The 19,883-nt window shown below is 41.4% G+C and overlaps 2 protein-coding genes across 4 annotated transcripts; one reads left to right on the plus strand and one right to left on the minus strand.

The window, feature by feature from the left end:
• Positions 1-553: 553 nt before the first annotated feature.
• Positions 554-10,064, minus strand: ndufs7 (NADH:ubiquinone oxidoreductase core subunit S7). Of its 2 annotated transcripts, none has more exons than XM_087136795.1 (6): positions 10,043-10,064; positions 7,716-7,869; positions 5,595-5,703; positions 4,864-5,090; positions 4,378-4,466; positions 554-3,160 (listed from the first exon to the last, which is right to left on the minus strand). In XM_087136795.1, the coding sequence occupies exons 1-6, from the start codon at positions 10,047-10,049 to the stop codon at positions 3,063-3,065; spliced, it is 684 nt and encodes a 227-aa protein (XP_086992921.1). In that variant the 5' UTR covers positions 10,050-10,064; the 3' UTR covers positions 554-3,062. The 2 variants fall into 2 exon arrangements, with proteins under 2 accessions (XP_086992921.1, XP_022097393.2); XM_022241701.2 differs by lacking the exon at positions 10,043-10,064 and adding an exon at positions 8,856-8,883.
• Positions 10,065-10,248: 184 nt separating this feature from the next.
• On the plus strand, positions 10,249-19,534 carry LOC110982954 (arrestin domain-containing protein 3-like). Of its 2 annotated transcripts, none has more exons than XM_022241768.2 (8): positions 10,249-10,448; positions 11,561-11,746; positions 13,825-13,947; positions 14,445-14,680; positions 14,947-15,129; positions 15,703-15,888; positions 16,607-16,745; positions 17,424-19,534. In XM_022241768.2, the coding sequence occupies exons 2-8, from the start codon at positions 11,620-11,622 to the stop codon at positions 17,651-17,653; spliced, it is 1,224 nt and encodes a 407-aa protein (XP_022097460.2). In that variant the 5' UTR covers positions 10,249-10,448; positions 11,561-11,619; the 3' UTR covers positions 17,654-19,534. The 2 variants fall into 2 exon arrangements, with proteins under 2 accessions (XP_022097460.2, XP_022097461.2); XM_022241769.2 differs by lacking the exon at positions 10,249-10,448 and adding an exon at positions 10,462-10,609.
• Positions 19,535-19,883: the final 349 nt, after the last annotated feature.

Below are 19,883 nucleotides of genomic sequence, written 5' to 3' on the forward strand. Positions count from 1 at the left end.
TATATACACGTTATACATGCCATGTATAACGTGGTGTTGATTTTTTTCTTTGCACTTTCTTTACAATCATGGATCTTGAAGCCATGCATGGAGCAAACTGAAAGAATGAGGCCAATACTGCTCGGAGGAACTGTCTCCAATAGGCTAGATCATCCTTGGATTCTGTCAGGCCAATGTCATGAATGTGTCATGAGTGGAGGTGTGTCTGTACTGTGTGTGTGTTTGTCTCCTAATAGGAAAGTGTTCCACATAATGGACAACACTCGAGACTTGTCTCAAAAATTTCAGTGTTTTCTCAGTAATTGCTTCGGAATTTTCTCAGCTTAATAATTTCACTTTTTGGGACACGTGATCACTTTCTGACGTCTATGATAACATTTTATGGGAAACTTAGTGTCGTCCGTGTATGAAACTCTAAGTTCCACAGAGCGTTCCCGCGTGTGGTATATTTTTCTGTAAATTATGGTCTATACATTTTATGTCACATTTCCTTTGTGACTATAGTTACTGTCCATACGCAGTCACGTGAAATTTTACCGGCCAGACTCCAGGGTTTTACCACATACTGAATCATTGATTTATTTCAGTGGATATTGATTACTTTCAGGTTCCTACATAATTTAAAGGTAACCTTATTCGTGATCTGTGAAATAAAATATGAGAAGACATGACATGGTTGGTTAACACAAAAAACATTAAATAAGCACCGTTAAATTATTTTCCTTATGTAATTGTCAATTGAATTTCATTTTTTGTGTTTAGTTACTCTCATAATAACTCAAAATCAATAAGAATTTAATAAACTATTTTACACACTTTGTGATGAGCCATCAATGGGATTTTAAGGTTTGGACATGCTTTATCATACGGACTAAAGACAGGAAACCTTCAAAATCTAAAAAAATAGAGCAACTTGAGAAAACTGTTCATTGCAATCTCGATTGTACATCAAAAATATCTACTATTTACAATGTAAATGACCATCTGCATCAAATACATGAATGTCTGTCAAAACTCAAGACCTAACATAACTTAGCTTGAGCAAACAGGACTCCTGATTATCACCAAATTTCTTTTCGTAAGAAGCACAAGATATGCTTCTCAATTTCAATAAATACAGAACCAGGATGTCGAGTCTACTCATGAACCTGTGAACTTTGCTTCAGTGCGGACTTTCTAGCCACAAAAACTCTTGAGGGTCATTGTTACCACACATAAATTGAGAAAAACTTCAAATTAAGCCATAGAAAACTAGTAGCATGTTTTAAAAAACATACTTCTCTGTATGTCACTATCAAACAACATTGACGCACATGGCCACGCTCACATAGTTCTTTATTATTTTGTCTTTGGAATAAGTGTAAAATATTTTAAAAGTGGCAGTGTACAGAGGACCAGTCGGGCATACCGTATATCACATATTTAGTTGGTGATCAACACCAGAATTCTCTTTCCACAGCCATTTCCAATCTGTCAAGCTCTGTCATTCTTAGGCCTAATGTCGTGACTCCGCCAACAAAATATATTCTGTTTAAAGTCAAGACTAGTCAAATTACCTTATGACTATCAGAACTCTGTTGTAAAAGGACTGGAAACACACAGAAAAACAAAAACACTCAGGAGACCTGTAACTTAAAAAAAGGCCCCCCAAAAAAAAAGTCTGGTTTCTGGTCATGGGCTTGGTCCAAATGTGGTGCAGTGACGCGGGTTTTTTCTTCCCCTTGGAAGTGAAGTACATGCACATATATACTTTAGAGCGCATGGCCTAGTTACTATGAGAAGTGTGAATTAACAACTTTGAATTAATAAAAAGACCATGAAATATGACAAGAGGTAATGATTTCAGTCATCTCACTCAAACAAGAGGCTTCTATTCTTGGCAAGATTGAGCTTGTTAAAATACAGTAGCACAACCATGGAAAAATTAAATGTGAAAAATAAATGTTCAGCTCCAGTTTCCTTAACTGAAATTTTCATGAGGTAGCGGTATATGACATTCTTTGCGCATTCTTCTCTGCTTCAGCTTAGAGGAAACAAGCAGTTCACCTCCAGAGGCAAACTAAAAAATAAAATGCTCATAAGGTAAATGACATACTGTGCACATTGTTTCCTGTTTTAGCTTAGAAGAAACAAGTTGCATATAAAATACTGGGGACAAAATTCAGCTCCCAAAATAAAATCTCTCACTCTAATCTACCTGTTCTTGGCAAGTGACGGTGCATGAGTTGTTACATGTATGGTGGTCATAACGCAATGTCCATCGCCACTGCATGCAATGTATGTGTATGTACCACCACTGCCTCACCAACACTGAAATAGACTGGCCCCTCACGGTTTGGTTGCTTAAAAGCATTTTCAATTTGTATACGTAAGCAGGACGTAAGACCACTTCATTTGTCTTGGTCACAGACGTAGGCAGGGTCCGAATCAATTGGCTACGGCTGGAAATTGCACCAAGTATTTGGTAGCATCCACGGTCAGTTCCCGTAGAATCATCCATAATATCAAGCCGCAGCCAACTGATTCAGACACGGCCTTTGTGTAAAGATACACGAATGACGTCATCTGATAAGAGTGCCCGACTGAAATATATGGAGGCCTGGGGGATTCCTTCACTGTACATATTACTCAACCCCACCCATCCAAAACACATTAAAATTACGTGGTTGCAGAATTCCTGCCGATCAATTAAGTTTGGCGGCTTTTGGAAATCGTTTTATGAAAATTAAAAAAAAAATTATTTTGCCAACGCACTGGTCTACGGCGATGCGCGCGGAAACCAGAAACCGGAGACTTTTTTGGGGAGCCTTATAACACTTTTTTGTTACAAGAGTGCTTTTTACAAAGAGTTGACGATATAAATGTAATTGAATATACATTCTTCACAGTAGCAAGGAGTTTCTACACTGCGTTTCCGTTACAGCTTCTGTGCTTACAAACTCAGTGCCAAATGTGATGTGTGAGTGGTGTCCAGTTCTGTGGTTGGCAAAGTCAACCTATTGGGCCCAGGCCGTCTTTCTGACCACACTGCTAGGTCCGTTAGGTCTGGTCCAAGGACTGATCTATCTGCGATACCACATGGTGAGATTTTGGGCTCGCTTGATTTTTTTCTGGAGTTGAAGAACGCCATACAAGAGTGCTTCAGCAGTAGGTGGGCATCCTAAAAGATAAGGGAATCAATGACAAGTACAAAGTGTTTAATCCGTCTCATATCTCATATTGAATCTGTCTCTGTGAATGTTGAACTGAAGGGTTTGATAATGAACCAGAGTCAGACTCCATAAAATGACCCTGTGGTTAATTTCTGCCCCCCCGGGGGGAGTTTATCAAACGTTATTAAGCTCATGACCATTGACTTTCTAGATTTCAATTCAAATTAAAACAGAGAATTTTTTAAGACTTCATGGGCCCAGCCCAATCATTCATTTCTAAAACATTATAGACCATGCTTCCAGTAAGGTTCTTCCTCAGTGCCTACAATGCTGGCTGTATACACATTAAAATACAGCAATGCAATCGCAAATTTTTTTATACTAAAACCAAGCAACAGTTGCCTTTAATACAAGTTGCAAAATACACCAATAAACTTGACTCTTCAGCTCAAAGTAAGAGTGTTCCAACTCGCTTTAATACTGGACATTGACTGCACAGCACCCTCAAGAGTACATGTATGTGCACACACCTTGTGGGCCAAACAAAAGCCCATCAACAAATCAACTGGCTACGGCTAAGAATGTAACACACATGTGTATGGCAGAGTGGCTGCTAGCCATTAGCCAAAAAAATGGCTAATGCATTGCTACTCAGTCCCAGGAACCCTAGACAGCCGCGGCTTTGTGTGAGGATTAGCGCATACCATACATACATTCTATTCATCATGCACCTGCAGTTTCAATGTGGGCCTGCTGCTGGACAGAGCTTCGCATGCTGGGCATACTGCAGCCCAGAAGTCACCCTCAAAAGAATCCCAGCACGAAGGGGTTAAGCACCTATGTTATTTCAAGCCGCAGCCAGTCGGACACAGCATCAACTGGCTTTTCCATTGCTACTCAGTCCAACGCAGATGTGTCTGGCTATCACGGCTTTACTGCCAGCCACCACGTGCAGCCGGCAGCACATGCACACGCTAGCCACAGACCTTCATTACTGGCCAATCTGTGCCCCTGCATTCTCCTCATCGTAGCACTGTTGCCCTCCTTACTATAGAGTACCAGAGTGATTACGTCGCACAATTATGTGTGTAAAAGGCATTAGCATGAGAACCTGTGCGTCAACCAACACATGTGCGTACTCCATTTGTTTGCACTGCACTTTCTGATTCACAGTGACATCACACTTTGCTACTCTATAAGTATATAAATAGAACACAAATCGTACCTGGTACATAAATATCCACTGGAACAATTCGATCACAGCCTCGGACGACAGCATAAGAATAATGGTAATAGCCCCCGCCATTCGCACAACTGCAAATAAATGTTGATTTGTACAGCCATTCAAAATCCAGACTTCTGCTGATGTTCAAATTTGCAGGCGCTCATCAATAATACACATTCATAAATACCAAGGACAGTTTTTCTATTCCTATTGGTCGAAACACCTCATGTGACAGTGTATTAACATTTGATAATGACCGCTGAGAAGTGATAATGCTTGCTGGATAAATCATGCACTGGTAATTGGATGTGAGACAGGGAAATTTAATTGAGGAAAACAAATGTAATATGAATAAATTGAATCGAAACGATTGAATCAAACAAGGATCAACAGCAACCTTAAAAAAAATGCATCAAACTTCACAGCGAAATTCAGATTTAATGAATAAATAAAAAAGCCTTGATTTCCAACAACACGTGATCATACCTTCCCATGGAAATGACCCATCTGGGCTCGGGCATCTGATCGTATACCTTCCTAAGAGCAGGAGCCATCTTGTTTGTCAGCGTGCCAGCCACGATCATCACGTCGGCCTGCCGCGGGCTGGCACGGAAGACCACACCGAATCGGTCCATGTCATAGCGTGGCGCTGCCATGTGCATCATCTCTATTGCACAACAGGCGAGCCCAAACATCATCGGCCACAAGGAACTCTAGATTTAAACCCCAAAATTACAATCAGTGTCCATTTGAATAAGTTCAGAAATGCAAAATATCATATTGCCACCAAGGGCTTGTTTGCTATAGTGTCCCAAAACATGCAGATCAAAGGAGTTGTGAAGGTCTGGTGTTTTGGTCCAACCAGAATCTTTCTCACAGGTGAAATGACAAGGTTACAGAAACAAACAAGCATAGAATAGAAGCACTAAGCACAAAAAAAAACATGGAAAATGAGTAAATATGAAATGTGAACAAAGTTTCAAGTCAGGAATTTCTTCCAATCTGCTAAAACTTCCAGAAATCTAGAGAGATTTGTCAAGAATCTGAGCTAGCTGGCATCAACCATTTCAATCAGCCGCCTACAATAAATGGGCCACCAAAGAGAAGAATGAAGAAACTACTACAAATGGACAATATGTGCTCCACAAAAATTAATCACATAACCTCTGTCATTCTGCTTTGATCTCCAAATATAGGAGTGAAAAACAAGCGCATACCCTTCTTGCCCAGTTGATGAGGTCATCCATCCTTGCCACAACATACTCAGCTTTACTATCTTTGGGGGCAGGGACAGGGGATGAGCTCTTCTGTCTGTAAGGAACCAAGCTGACCCAAGATACAAGGAAAGAAATACAACTTAGTTTTATTTGGAGCAGTACTAAACTTGGCAACATGATCTAAGTGAAATCTTTACTGAGTCTTAACGCCTTTTTTTCCAGTAATTTCATATTGAAATTTGCCTCACAAGAATGACCAAACGCTGTAATATTTCAATACCTCGTTAATTTTGGCATGCTAATTAACACTGGACATGACGTGGGTGTAAAATGTCACATTCCAATTGCGCAAATCGAAGGACTCATTATTAGTTCTGGTGACTTAAAATTCATCTGTCCAGTTGGGCCACAAATTTGGATTTTAAACATCCTGGTTCGGGGGGGGGGAGGAGACAGTACACTGAAATGTAGCGGCAATACAAACAGAAGCGTGTTCCAACTACAACAATGTACAATTATGTCACTAATGTAAAATATATATGATATTGTAACGCGAATGTCTGGTGACCTTTAAACTCCAGAGGAATGGCAGTGGGGCTGACCAGTGATGCGCTTAATTAGGTTTTGGGTTAGGTCCGGGAGTTTGGAAACCGGGGCCGTCAAGTATGTCCAGTCAGGGGTATGGAACAAAGGGGGTATTGGTGTAACTGTCAGGGGATTTGATAACATGTTTTCAGTGAGTAAATTATGTTGCGGAAAGTGGGAAACTGAACTAATAAGACTGCCATGATGGAAAAAGAGGGGCAAGTTTGACAATTTCCGGAGTATGATAAATATTAGTAAGTGGAAGAAAGGTTGAAACGGGCATTGCGGACCGTTGTTTTGCCTTTTTTGTGCTAAGATGGTGTTTTTATGACTGTGGAAAACAGGGCCCGGGGAGGGAATTAAATAATGTTAGAATTGGGAAAATTAGTCAGTCTAAGCCGAGCTGCCGAGGAGTTCAGATTGGATCGACTGACACAACTTTGGCACCGGGATTTAGTTAATGTGTGGACGATTGTGACCAAACTGTTAGTTCATCTTGGATTGTGCATAAGGATTGGGTACTGACGGGACGTTTGTAACTAATTCATGAACCGGTACTGTACCCTTAATTTTGTGACAGTGCATCTCGGCAGGGCGAGGGGGTGCGCGATGGGTCCTCATGCCCCTCCTTGCCGTTTGTAAATGTCCAGCATTAGTTTGTTAGGGTACCTCATGCGTTGAGGAAGTGAGTGGAAGTGAATAAACCAGCTAGTAGTAGATGGTATCACATGTATCTTTGCTGGGCGTGCCATTTTGTTCAGCGTCCCTTGTCCCTGGTGTAACGGGTGGTATATTTCCACCCAAACGGATCCAGGCCCTGGCCAAATCACGGCGACCGGGCTGAGTGGCCCGGCGAGCCAAGGGTTCACTGACTACGGAGGAGAAACCGCCGCAATATACACTGCCTAAATTTCTCAGATGGAGATTCAAGAATCAACCAGTGGCTTCTTGCCACTCTGCCATGATACACTTCGAGATGGAGACATGTTAACTTCAATATACTGTATCAAAATGGCATGCAGTTTTTAAAAGAGGTCCAATCAAGCTTAGAGATTAGAGATAACCACTGACACCAACTGACCAATGCATTTACTAATAGAAGCAGTTTAGGGACTGCCCATCTTCATCTGTGGGCTCAGGTAACGTTTTCAGTCTAATACATTGTGTTTCACTCTTAAAGAATATTCTTTTTAAACTTGTTTTTTCACTTGCCTTCAACTTTACGTTTGTGAATTAAGTTTTCTCAATTGAAACTAATAGCTCAGTATGGCTCCCAATTCTACTCATGTTATATCAGATTTTCTAACATAAGCCTGGATTTTGGAACGTCTGGGTCAGATTTCAAGAGCTGTGGTGGTGCTGTGCTAATTTCTGCTTTATAGTGTAAAAATTGAAAAGTAACTTGATCTGCTTAGCATGAATGTGGTTCCTGGTTTCAACAGCTATGCATTGGAAACTGATGATGGAGTATGAGGTCACCCAGAATCAGGAATGAAGCCAAGATCAGGAGGAAAAAGGCCACTGACATGGGCATACCTCAGGTTGTTACTGGCAGTGTTCGTTGCTCCTTGAGGCATGAGCTGCTTCTGATCGTACAAGGAGCGAACAGGCTGTGAAGTGGCAGTCAACTGCTGAGTGGGTAACGGCCCAAACCGCCCCATCCTCAGCATGAGGCTGCTGACCCGCCGAGCTGATCCAAAACCAAAAAAACAGAGAAAAATTGAGATTGTTTGGTCTCCTATGCAACCTGCAAAACAACTTCTGAAGAGTCTGACCATACATTACATGTTAGTCCGAAAGTAATGAAGCAGCTAGCCTTATAGGCAAGCAGCTAACCTCTTCTGTGCGTGATCATCCATTACGACCTATAGTTATCATGGTTATACACGTCAGTAACTAGACAACCAGTCTCAGCAAAAGAAAATCGGGGAAAAGCACTCAATTTGCAACACAGCTCCTATCTTTTCCTCCTTGTTTTCCTGTCACCCGTAGATGAAAGCCACACTGTGATTGGCCCAATTTGCTTCCATTCCAATGACCAATCATCACTCAGGTTTCATTTTGATGGGGTCAGGAAAACAAGAAGGAAAAGAGAAGCTGTATTGCAATTGGTCAAGTAGCTGTCATGCAGCTGACTGTGACTGAGATTACATGCTGCTGATTTTCTGTAGCTTGGATGGGCAAAATATTCAATAATTTCACCAGTCTAAAGAGGATACAAAGTGAATAAACCTCCTAATCAGACATATAATGTCACCAAGAAGGCAGGTACTAGCGGTGGGAAATTTTGTTGCACAAACAGCTGTGAGTGTGATGGCAGAGTAAATTGGCACAACAAAAACAGCCCAAATGTGTTCATGCGAGTTTGTACCTACATGTAGCTATCTGTAAAGTTTTTATAAACCTTACAGTTCTGGAAGTACTTCAAGGGTATCGGGTGACCACAGTAACGTCATGAACGTGCGTCCCTTATTTTGCCACTTGACTTAGGCCTACTGTGAAAACCAATCAGAATTGACAATAGGTGGCGAAATTAGAGACCTGGCGAATGTGCAGTCACGCACGTTCATGACGTTAGTATTTTGCATTCATTTTGAGGATAAAATATAATACGTTTTGGGGCTAATTTAGTATTAGATTTCAGTAACGGGCAGTACAGTAGAGTGCTACGCCTACCGTGCAACGCCATTTTGTAATTGTTACGCCCCAATTGTAGCGTCTGTCCCAACTATTGGTCGGACAGTCCCAATTCTAGTGCTGCAGTTGGGCTGGCCCAACTGAACTATTGTTGACCAATTTCTATAGAAATTTTCTCAACGTTGATCAAGTTTATGCACCTTACGCTTGACACAATTCATCTAAAATATGGCACTTCATCTATGGCGTGACACTGTAAACAATGAATATGACTTTTGCACATGCTGGACACATGCACGCTAGACCTCTGTGCTGCAGTTGGGCCGGCCCGGGAATTTTTTTTCCTAGGAAGGTTTAAGGGGGTAATTATCAAATACGGGTGGGGTGGGTTAACTGCAAACTTTATCAGGTTAGTGGACACTTATAAACTTACGTGCTAAGGTAAATATCGGGCTGTACTTTCCTATTATAAAAACATCCTCCAACCAACTAATTCCACACCAAGGAAAAAACATTGCTACCTGTAGACTCGGACCCTCGGCTTGTTGGTTATTCTAATAGGCGCTACCGTACGAGTCGGTTAGAAAGGCAATTTTGCTGTGTCTTATATACATGTACTTTATAAACGTTCGTGTACACCATTATGATAATTGCGCCAAAGGGTGCATACCACTAATTCAAGTGAGAATTTCTGGCCTGCTCAATTAGCATTAAAAGTGCCCCAGCAGTATCTTTTGAAAAAGGAGATTGTTTGCCCCTGAAAATGTGAGATTGTGAAAATTGTTGCCTCTATCAACTCCCTGGGTCTTTGAGCTTTCATATGAGAGCAGAATGGCTAACTTGAAAATACAGTTGAAAAATGGTCCTAAGTGCCCGAGAAGGCCTGTTCAAGTTGAGGGTTGCCACTTGAAAAATGTCTCAGTGCAATCAGACTTCGGAAAAATCACTTTTCGGGGGGTGATTTTGCTTTGTGGGAATAACTGAAAATGTAATTGGTTAAACCACCCAAAATGAAAAGAAACTGAAAGATTGGTGACCAGACAATAATTTATTTTGTGTTTCAGAAATTTCAGGGATGTTGTTATGCATGTTATTGGGCCCTGAACTGTGCTGATTTACATTGTTTTCAATGGGGCTTGAACTAGTGGACTGTACCCCTAACCTTCCTAGATGAAAAACGCATGCGCAACGATTAAGTACGCCCATTTTATTGTAATCACCCTTACCTTCCATTTCCCAGGGAAAATGAATACGCGGCCCGCCCACTGATCTCTATGAGATCAGTGATCTCTATGAGATCAGTGGGCCCGCCCAACCGTTGAGCACTCTAGTTGGGACGGACCCAACTGTAGTTGGGACTTATGTTAAAGTTGGGGCGTAACATTATCACATCTACCTTAGACAAGTGAGGGCGCTGCAGCTCTCGCACACACATTACTGATCTCAATGATATGATAATTATTAATAATAATAGCACACATCACTGGTTTTATTATAGAGATCAGTGGCACACATGCGGTCAAGTTTTTTTAAGACAGAACTGTGTGGCCTACGTTTATACGTACATGTACATAACGTCTACGGTGTAGTGCTGCAAAATGTAAACTGAAGATTGTATAGGGCCTACATTATGTGAGTTATGTGGTTGTGTATGCATATGCAGGATGACGTGGTAAATAAAGTGCGTTATCCAAATGCTTAGCTGCTTAGCCAAGTTCATGATACAGACATTAACACTTAACAGGGTGGACGTGCCTGCTAGATTTCGCCATACCTACCAGGCCTTCCACATGGTATGCCAGGCAGGCTTGACAAGCTAACATGGCTAAGTTATTTGCTTTCCAGTTTCAGGCTGTTTCGGAGGTTTCCGGTCGTCATAATAATTGTGTCCAAACTCAGCCTGGGCATGCGGGGAAAGAGTTCTGTACACGGACATCACTTGATTGCCACCCTGTGTACAAACCCAATGAGACTAGTCTGAACAATTGTTTTTTAAGTAAATGATTTAATATTTTCACTGCTAAATTTGACGTTTTCTGTTTTCACATTCTAATGACTTAAAAGAGCACCGCAAAAGGGAAATAAGTGATGTCCATGTGATATTGCAAAGCCTGTAAACCTATCTCCTCCAAGTCAGTTCAGTCTTGCATTAGTCTGAGCATGGAAGAAGGAAAAAGAAGATTCCTTCACTGTCCAAGTAACAAAGACTGTACATTGCCTTTTTTAGCATTTGGACGTGTTTGATCAATCATGTTTGTGTTGTACTGTCAAAAGCCAATGTACACATACTCAAAGAGCGGCTAGCCCTTTTCACTTGTCTTGGTCTGCTCATGATGCACTTTTTTATTTCATGGTTCACATTGTGTTACGTCACAACTTTGACCTACACTCACAAGGAGCTGTCCAGTATTAAATGTACGAGATGTAGGTAGGACTTGAAGAATGATTTTCATTATCTTGGGTGACAATTGGGAACTGACGAATGACGACAGAGAGATTGGGAAGGACTGTGGTTGGGATTTTGCCACAGTTCTCTAACAGTTTCTGAGTTATTTGTGGAGGATTTGTATATGATTTTATACTCTTTGCTGTGTTGCTTTTCTAACAACCAAGGACTGTTTGAAACATTAAATTCCTTTACTTTTGCCCAACAAAGCCTAATTTTAAACTGTCAGCATTGCACAAATGAATGTTGTTGACAAAATTTATCTAAACAACGCGGACCATTTTTCTTTCACCTGTAGTAACACTCTTCTCAAGTACATTCCGAATCTTCCAAAGGATCAACCTGTGCCCCTGAGCCATGACCGGCAAACTACAGGTATTTGAGGTGGTCTTTGATGGGGACAACATGGATGTTTTCAGGTCAGGAGAAGTCGTCAAAGGCTTCATCAGGCTTGTACTGCGAGGAGAAAAAGGCAATGTCAGAGGTGAGTCCAAAAACTGTATGCTTTCTTTGGGAGGCAATTTTCATTCTGCATGATTCATCAGAACTTCCTCTCTCTTTATAATTCCTGAGGATTATTGGCTCAGGACCACCATCTTGTGGTCCCATCCCATACGCGACCCTGGCCACCAAACCCTCCAAATTTAGAGGAGGCAAAAGAGAGTTTGTATGACTAACTTTACAACCTTTATAAGCAGCAATATTGACCCTACATGCCCTGTGGGAAGAAGTAGAATTTTTACACATTTCGTGGTCGGTACATGGAATAGCCTACCTGAGGAAGCGGCCCAAGCTTCATCCATCCATCTGTCAATTATTTCAAAAATAATGTCAATATTTGGGGGAAATATCATCATATAACTACAGGTTCACTCCTAGCAACTACGTCAACTTTTGAAATCCTTTTCATTAACCAGCAGACAAGGATGGGAGGCCAAAATTTCTTGGGTTGTGTAGGGGGCCCAATAATTTGGGAATATCTTGGTTTTGTTGCATTTTGAGGTAAGAAGGTAGATTTTTGGATGCTGCAGGAAGGAAGGCAAATTGAATAGCCTTGAAATGCTGCTTTTCTATCATTAACCCTAACAGACCTAAATACTACAAAATACTAATAGCGGTGAAAATGTAGTACTCAGCCCTGTCGCTTGCAAGAGGACATAACCTTATTTTTCTCTGAAGCCATCAAATACAATAGATAAGACAATGTACCATACAGTACTGTGGCACTATGAGTGTATGGCTTTATTGTTCTCTGTACAAGTAACAATGGAAGTAACCTAGCCAGAAGTAGTAATCTGTAGTGCTAGGTCCTTCAGGCTCAGACTACTGCTTAGTTTTTTGTAGTACAAAGTACTGCAAGCAAAATTTTGTGCAAAGCTGTTACTGTTAGGGTTAAATGAAAAAAGCATATTGCCCAGGGGAGACTTGATTGGATGTTACGGGATTTTACTTGTCATGTACATGTACACATATGCCTCTGCCTTTCAATTAACCTGTGTTCACACCCAAGTAAGTATTGAAACCTACTGAGTGCTCCCTTGGGAAAGTGGGGACACCCTCTATAGCACACTGAAGTACACAAAGGGGGCTGGTCATTGTTTGACAAAGTAACGGACGCGACGATCCAACTGATGTTTGGAGCACCGATGTTTATTCTGTTGTTGAAATTCCAAATCACCATGAAAACCAAGAAGAGTTTAGAGAAACAAACCATAACTTTAACGAAAGACACTTGCATACATGTATTTGCATTTTCCGAGAGTACAAAACACCGAAAGAAGTGGACTACGTAAGTAAATTCACTTGACAAATAAGAGAGGTTCTCTTATTAATGATCACTTAATTAACGTACATGTACACTGAGACAAAATAGAGACTTCCTAGGTTAACAATCAACTACAAAGAGGAATCTAAACTAATCCGAAGGACTGATATGATAGCCTTATACAGAATATTCCTAGGAAAATGTCCTACCGTTCACGCCTTAGACCAGCATTATTTGTCCCTGGTTAGGTTATTACATCAGGTTGTGTCTCTAAGTGATCTAAATGAACAAAACAATATGACCAGAATAATTTTCCAGGAAACTTAATAACATTAACAAGGTGAAATCATAATACAATGCTCAAACGGTTTGAATTCGTATGACCAAATAAATTCAACATAACCCTCAATCCTAAAGTAACATAAAGATCCTAAAGTGATCGGATGATGCAAATTATCACAAAAACTCATAACTGGCTTTTCTTACCCTTAAATGGCATTTGCTGGCCCTATTATCGCATCTTCATACCTTAGAAGTCAAGCTCAAAGTGAGTTCAAATGTGTCATTAAAGAACAGGAGGTGTGCAGATGCGCAGTGCATCTCAGGACGCCCAGAAAACGTGCTGATGAAAATGAATCCCAGACTGACACTTACACCTTCCCCTCCCCCTCTATCATGCCATGCCCCGCCCCTTGTGAATTTGACCGCCTTCCTTTCATTTCATTGTGGTGTTGTGAATGTTATGCACTTGCCTTCCGGGCTAAATTGTAATGGAGATTTCCTCTTTTATTTTACAGGTATAAAGATCTCCTTCAAAGGTATCGCCCACACCCATTGGTCTGAGGGAAGTGACGATAAAAGGAGGTCATACTACGGACATGAAGTCTACTTCAAAGAAAATTTAATCTGTTTGGGAAAGGGTATGATCATGTGCTCAGTGATATCTTCAAAAATCTACTTTTCATCTGTCTGTCGACAAAAGTAGAAGAGAATGCCATTTCTTGTGTAGGACGTGAACACAAGTCATTCAGATGGTTAAAAGATTTATAGCAGGTCAACAATGTAAGATCTGAATCAGTATAACATTCAGCGTTGTAGTCTGATCTATTGCAAGTCCTTTTATGGGGACTTTAACAATTGGAGTGGTTCACAATACAACATCACAGAGACTGTTTTGCAAGTTTACAGTGGACAAAATCATGGCTGCGTTTCCACAATTTACATTTGAGCGTACATCAGTCAACTACTTTTGAAATTTGAATTGAGAGCTTAACGCGTTCTAATGAAGTACCAGAAAACTCATATTCGCCATATTGAAACTGAGCGATAGTTTTGTCAAGTAAAGTGGCCCTACTTTGCTTTTATGTGGCTCACTGTACTCAGTTACTCAGCCTATTATAATGTGCCTTTTTTTTAGGAAAAGAGGACACAACAGCAACAAGGATGTGTCTGGAGTCCGGCGAGCATCACTTTCCATTCTCCTTCCAGATCCCAAACAGGCCGCTACCATTCCCGTTCGAGTCCCACACTGGCTGGATCCGCTACAAGGTGTCCTGTAAGATTGACCGGCCATGGAAGTTTGACCACCGGACGGAGAGGCTGTTCACGGTGATCGGTATCCCCATTGACCTGAATGCCATGCCCAATGCGAGGGTGAGCTGATAGTGTGCATAATTACTGATCCAATTGACAGGATTGACCCCACTCATTGAAAGCGGAAGGCTGTGTCAGTGAACAGTCTTTTTAAAAGTGACATTATTGACTGATTTGGAAGGCACTTACCTCTCACCGTTGTAGTTCTGGGCTCAATTCCCAGGCCAGGCTCCACTTTTGTAAAAATTTCATTGGTTCGCTCCTGTGCCTGGAGGGTCTTTTCTCTGGGGTCCTGGACTGTTTTAACATTTTTGTCCTCTCTGCAGTACCCTGTACACCGGGAGTCCTCCAATACTGTCTGCTGCCTGTGCTGCGCCACGGGGCCCATCCTTACCAAAGCCTCTACCGATAAGAGCGCCTACGTGCCAGGAGAGAGTATCTACATCTCGGGAACAGTGGAGAACAACTCCAGCCGAGACATTGTTAATCTCACAGTCAAACTCATCCAGGTGCGTCCGCGAATCAGTAGGGAATTCCTGGTAACAATTTACAAAAGAGTCACAGCATCTGACCCTTTTTTGATACGTTATACCACTGATTGCTTATAAAGCACCTTTCAGATTTTAACAAGGCCCCAAGGCATTGTGCGTTGAAAGGGAACATCACGTTTGGGTCATTCCATGTCAATTCAACGTAATTTTGCAACCGACCCTCACAGATAGGAATGATAGTAAGTTGACCTGCAAAATTCACGGCATGATGGGTAGAAAAACTACTGAACAAAATGACCTTTGACCGCAAATTATACAAAAAATTTTAACAAATATTAGTTCATGATATCAGCAATAATCTTAGAAAATCCTTTGATGGGCACTTTCCAAATTTTCCGGGTATGATTTTCAAGATGGCTCCCAAGATCCACATGTAAACCATGCTCAGGTACATGCACATGATGCATTATTGTACAATTTGTGTATGTTTAAATGTACATGTGTACCCTTGGAGTCTAGTATTTTATCTTGTGCTTATGTCCAGCAATTAGCTGAATTTTTGAAATGTTGGGTCATATTTTCCCTTTTCAGGTAGTCTTGTACCTCTCAAATGGTGGGCATCGCTGCAGTCGATCTTACACCATCATCAAGGAGAAGGCCCCCGGATGCAGGGGAGGAGAGGTGGCTCGGTTGGACTGGAAGCCCCTGTTGATTCCCCCGATCCCTCCTACCGGCCCTCAGGGCTGCAACATCATCCGGATCGAGTATGTGGTGCAGGTATGTTGTTGAAAGCCAACCATACCCCCCCCCATCAACCGCCCACTTCACCAACACACCCCTAACTGTTTACCCAACCATCAACCACTTGCTTGTGGTATTATTCTGCAACGTACTTACCCCAGGTGCCAAAGTGTTTTGAACCCAAAGTATTATCGTGTTGAAATGACGATTCCAAAGCCACAGTCCGTAACAAAGTTGGATTATGCAAACGCTTACCCTCGGTAAGGCCACTTGTTCAAGATGTGTGTGACTTTTTTTTCCACACCGTTGCTTTTTTGTAAGTCTGACATAGTGTCACAAAACGATTTTTGCTACGACACATAGCCATGGCCCATGGCTGCTCTAGGGCTTCGTACACACTCAACCTCCATGGAGTTGTATATGGATGTTGAGTGAGTTCAGTGGGTAATCACTCAAGTGTAGGGGCAAGTACAGAGGTCACATGGCCCTGTGTTCAGCATTTGCCGCCAAAGTCATCCCCTATATATTATGGGCATAGGAAATTCCTGATTCAAGTGCACACATCTAGTTAGATAAAGCTATAAAGGTGAAGCTATGCAGACTTCTTTGAAGAGCCTTGCATATTCATTAGTTTGTGTCATGAATTTTAAACTGAATGAGGACAAAACCCACATCATCTTGATGTGAGAGAGATTGATTCACGTGACCCAGATTGCATCCTCGCTGATCTTGTTTCACTCTTCGTGGCCGACAGTTTGAAGGGGATATCAGCAACACCCCACTAGATGCTCACGTGATGCTGCCGGTCACTATAGGAACGGTCCCCTTGCACCAACCTATGTATGGGGACCCTTCAGCAGTGGTGATTAATCAGCCATCCAGCATTGACAGCGGTAAGTCACTTCTTTGGTCAATACTAACACAGTCAAATCCAGATTTTGACAGGAGTAGGGCTCATATTCGAAGGGTGTTAAAGATACCTGTGCATACCAAATTTCCACCGGGGTGAAGTGTCAAGGGGCATGCTGCCCTGAGAAACATTTGAAATTTGGCTCTGCAACAAATTCTTGGGCACACTTTTAAGAGATCATAGGCATTATTGCTGCGGTACCCATTTTGGGTTTTTTTCAGTCTGATTTCCCTCATGGGAGGTGGCGCTTTTAAAATCCTTCCTACCATAGATCTGATTCACATTGCTGTTACTTATGTGCATAAGTGCTGAAGTCAGTTTTTTTTATCACCACAAGACTGTAATTTATGTTACATTGTGAGTTACATAAAAATATTCAAATACCCTTCTTTATTAAAGGCAAAAGACAAAATACAAGTTTGTTCCAAGGGGGCCACAACATTGAAAGTTGGATGGATATTTTGCATTTTATATCTGTTCAAAATATTCACCTTTTCAGGGAGATTTCTGCAGCAGTCACAGGTCATAATTCACACCGGGAATTTTTTACTTAATCAGTACATTCATTTTTTTTCTGTTTAGATGTTTGTTTTTGCCGAGCACTTAGCTCTACTTCCTTGCACTTTGAAATATGTATTCATCAATAATATTTTGTTTGCAGCCCCACCCCTGCCGCCACCCCCCAGCTACGAGATAACCGTTGGTGGACCCCAGGAGATACCCAGCAAGAGTGGCTACGACTACACCTTTGGGAAGCTCATGTTTGCCCCTCAGTACCCAACCTACAACCTGCCGGTGCAACCACCAACCTGGGACCCCGCATACCCACCCCAGCAGGGCCAGTCCGCTTACCCGCCTAGCGACGGGCCAGTCTACCCTCCTGTCAGCTAGGTAGCAGGCGTGCAGCTGCCCCTAGCAGTGTTGTAGTGGGGACTTAGTGAGACTATCACAAGACCCCACAAAATAAAAATAAGACCAACATAAGACTCTCAAATTTATATTTAAATGAACAATATAATTGGTTGTGATGCATATCTCAGGACTGGCCTTGTATCTAGTCCTGTAACTGATATTATGACTGGCCTTGTGACTGATTTTATGATTGACCTTGTGACTGGTCTTATGACTGGCCTTTTCTCTGGTTTTATGACTAGCCTTGTGACTGGTCTTAAGACTGGCCTTGTCTCTGGTCTTGTGACTGGCTTTGTGGTTGGTCTTGTGACTGACAATAGACAATGTATGACGTTTCAGCTGGTAACCCATTTTCACTAATCAACTATTTTTCTTTCTATAGAGCTGTTGGTTAGCAGAAGTCCCAGCCAAGTATATTCGGACACTGCCTTAGCAGGTTTTAGTGCTTGGCAGTGCTCACCCCAGCTTTAGTGCTGGATAGATTTAGGAAGCAGAACGATTTTACCTTTGCCATAATGCCTCGCAGTAAATCCTGGCCCAGTTTCACCCAACAAATGCAGCAGAATATTAGTGACACACTGTAATGTTACTCAGCACATTACGTGACTTCAAAGTAAAGTGCAAAGGTAGGGCTCCTGGAAATCAACGCAGTTGCTGATTTCTAAGCGTTTCTTTAATTAAGTGCTCTTATACTGAGTATCCATCTCGTCAAGATCAGGTCAAGATGTCCAGACGTTCAAGCTGTATGGAAATCGGACATGATTTCCTCATGAGATCAAACTGCCTGTGGAGGTTACTCCGGAAGTCATCTGTTCTGCCCAGATGTGTACACAGTTCACTTCTCATTGATTTTAAAATCAATTTCAATTTTTTTTTTACAATAAGTTGGATGCAGCTTTTGTCCTGTAGACAGGGGACAGTTCTTTCACCACTTTCCTTTTATCTTGAAAAAAAATTCAACTGTTATATATAGATATGTGATCTTACAGTAACAGAGTGTAAGTTGTTATATATAAGCATGCATTTGTAAAGGCATTTAGAGTACCTAAATTCCAAGTTTAGGATGTATATTTTTAATATATGTCCCCATTTTTCATAGTTTTCAGTCCAAGTACCAGACATTATTTTTTTCTTTCTGAAAAGAAGTGCAATTTTATTTTCTCTGAAATATTTTTATCCCTCCTCGTTTGTTTATTTCAAACTTATTTACCCTATACAGGTGCTATTGTACAATTCAGGCTTGTGGCATTTGATGATATGGAATATAGCCATAACTGATGAAATACAGATTGTCATAATCTGGAACAAGTATTCATATTCCAGATTCAATACTTTCTGCTTACGTTAATGGAGAAAGTGTGTCACGTCACACATAGGCTGATGGAGAAGAGGTAAACGGGACACTGCCCCTCCAAAATAAGCAAAACCTTTTTGAAAAGAAAATATGTTCTTTCCCCCATAGCAAGTAAAACCTCCAGAATTTGGCCTCACTCCCGAGAAAGCCCATGAAGATTACATGAAGAAATCCTGGAAATTTGTGCCCTCCCCCAAAGTTTTTGGTCAACCTTAATTAGGTGCCGAATATGTATTCTCTTTATTGATACGGGAAAATATCATTGTAAGTGTGTCGTCGCAGATTAGGTTAACAAGGATTCTTTTAAAGTATGGTATGACTTGGTGTTTGATGTGATGCACATGAATTCAATCGTGCCTTATTTACTGGGCATCTGACTTAATTGTTTGACACTTGATGTAGAACATATTAAAAAATCCACTCTTTTTTGGTTTTTAACTATAATTATCAACAATGTACAGATACTGAAATAAATGACACGGTATCCACGATTTCGGAACATTGTATCCGTTGCGCCTGCAGCTACTCGTTAATGGCTTTTATTGGGGTATGTTTTCTTTCCAGCCACAGCGACAACTTTGGGCACATACGATAGAGGTACGTTGTGCGTTGCTGGCGTCTCCATGGCGTCTTAGAGGCCGTTTTTGTAATTTTAATGTAGTTACGTATCAGTGCTGCAAGGAGGCGCCAAGGTTTGGTTCGGACGCGTGCACGTAATGCACATTGAGGACGTCAAAGAGCACGCTACCAACGAATGTGCCGTATATAGTACATGTACTTCCGTGTGTAAAATACGTTAATAGAAGCAATGAATCTCCTCTCCATCCCCATCCACGAGCAACTTCGATGTGAACA

Source organism: Acanthaster planci, linkage group LG05 (genome assembly GCF_054643075.1).
Source record: "Acanthaster planci isolate LZ-2023a linkage group LG05, COTS_SCS, whole genome shotgun sequence".
NCBI classification, from domain to species: domain Eukaryota; kingdom Metazoa; phylum Echinodermata; class Asteroidea; order Valvatida; family Acanthasteridae; genus Acanthaster; species Acanthaster planci.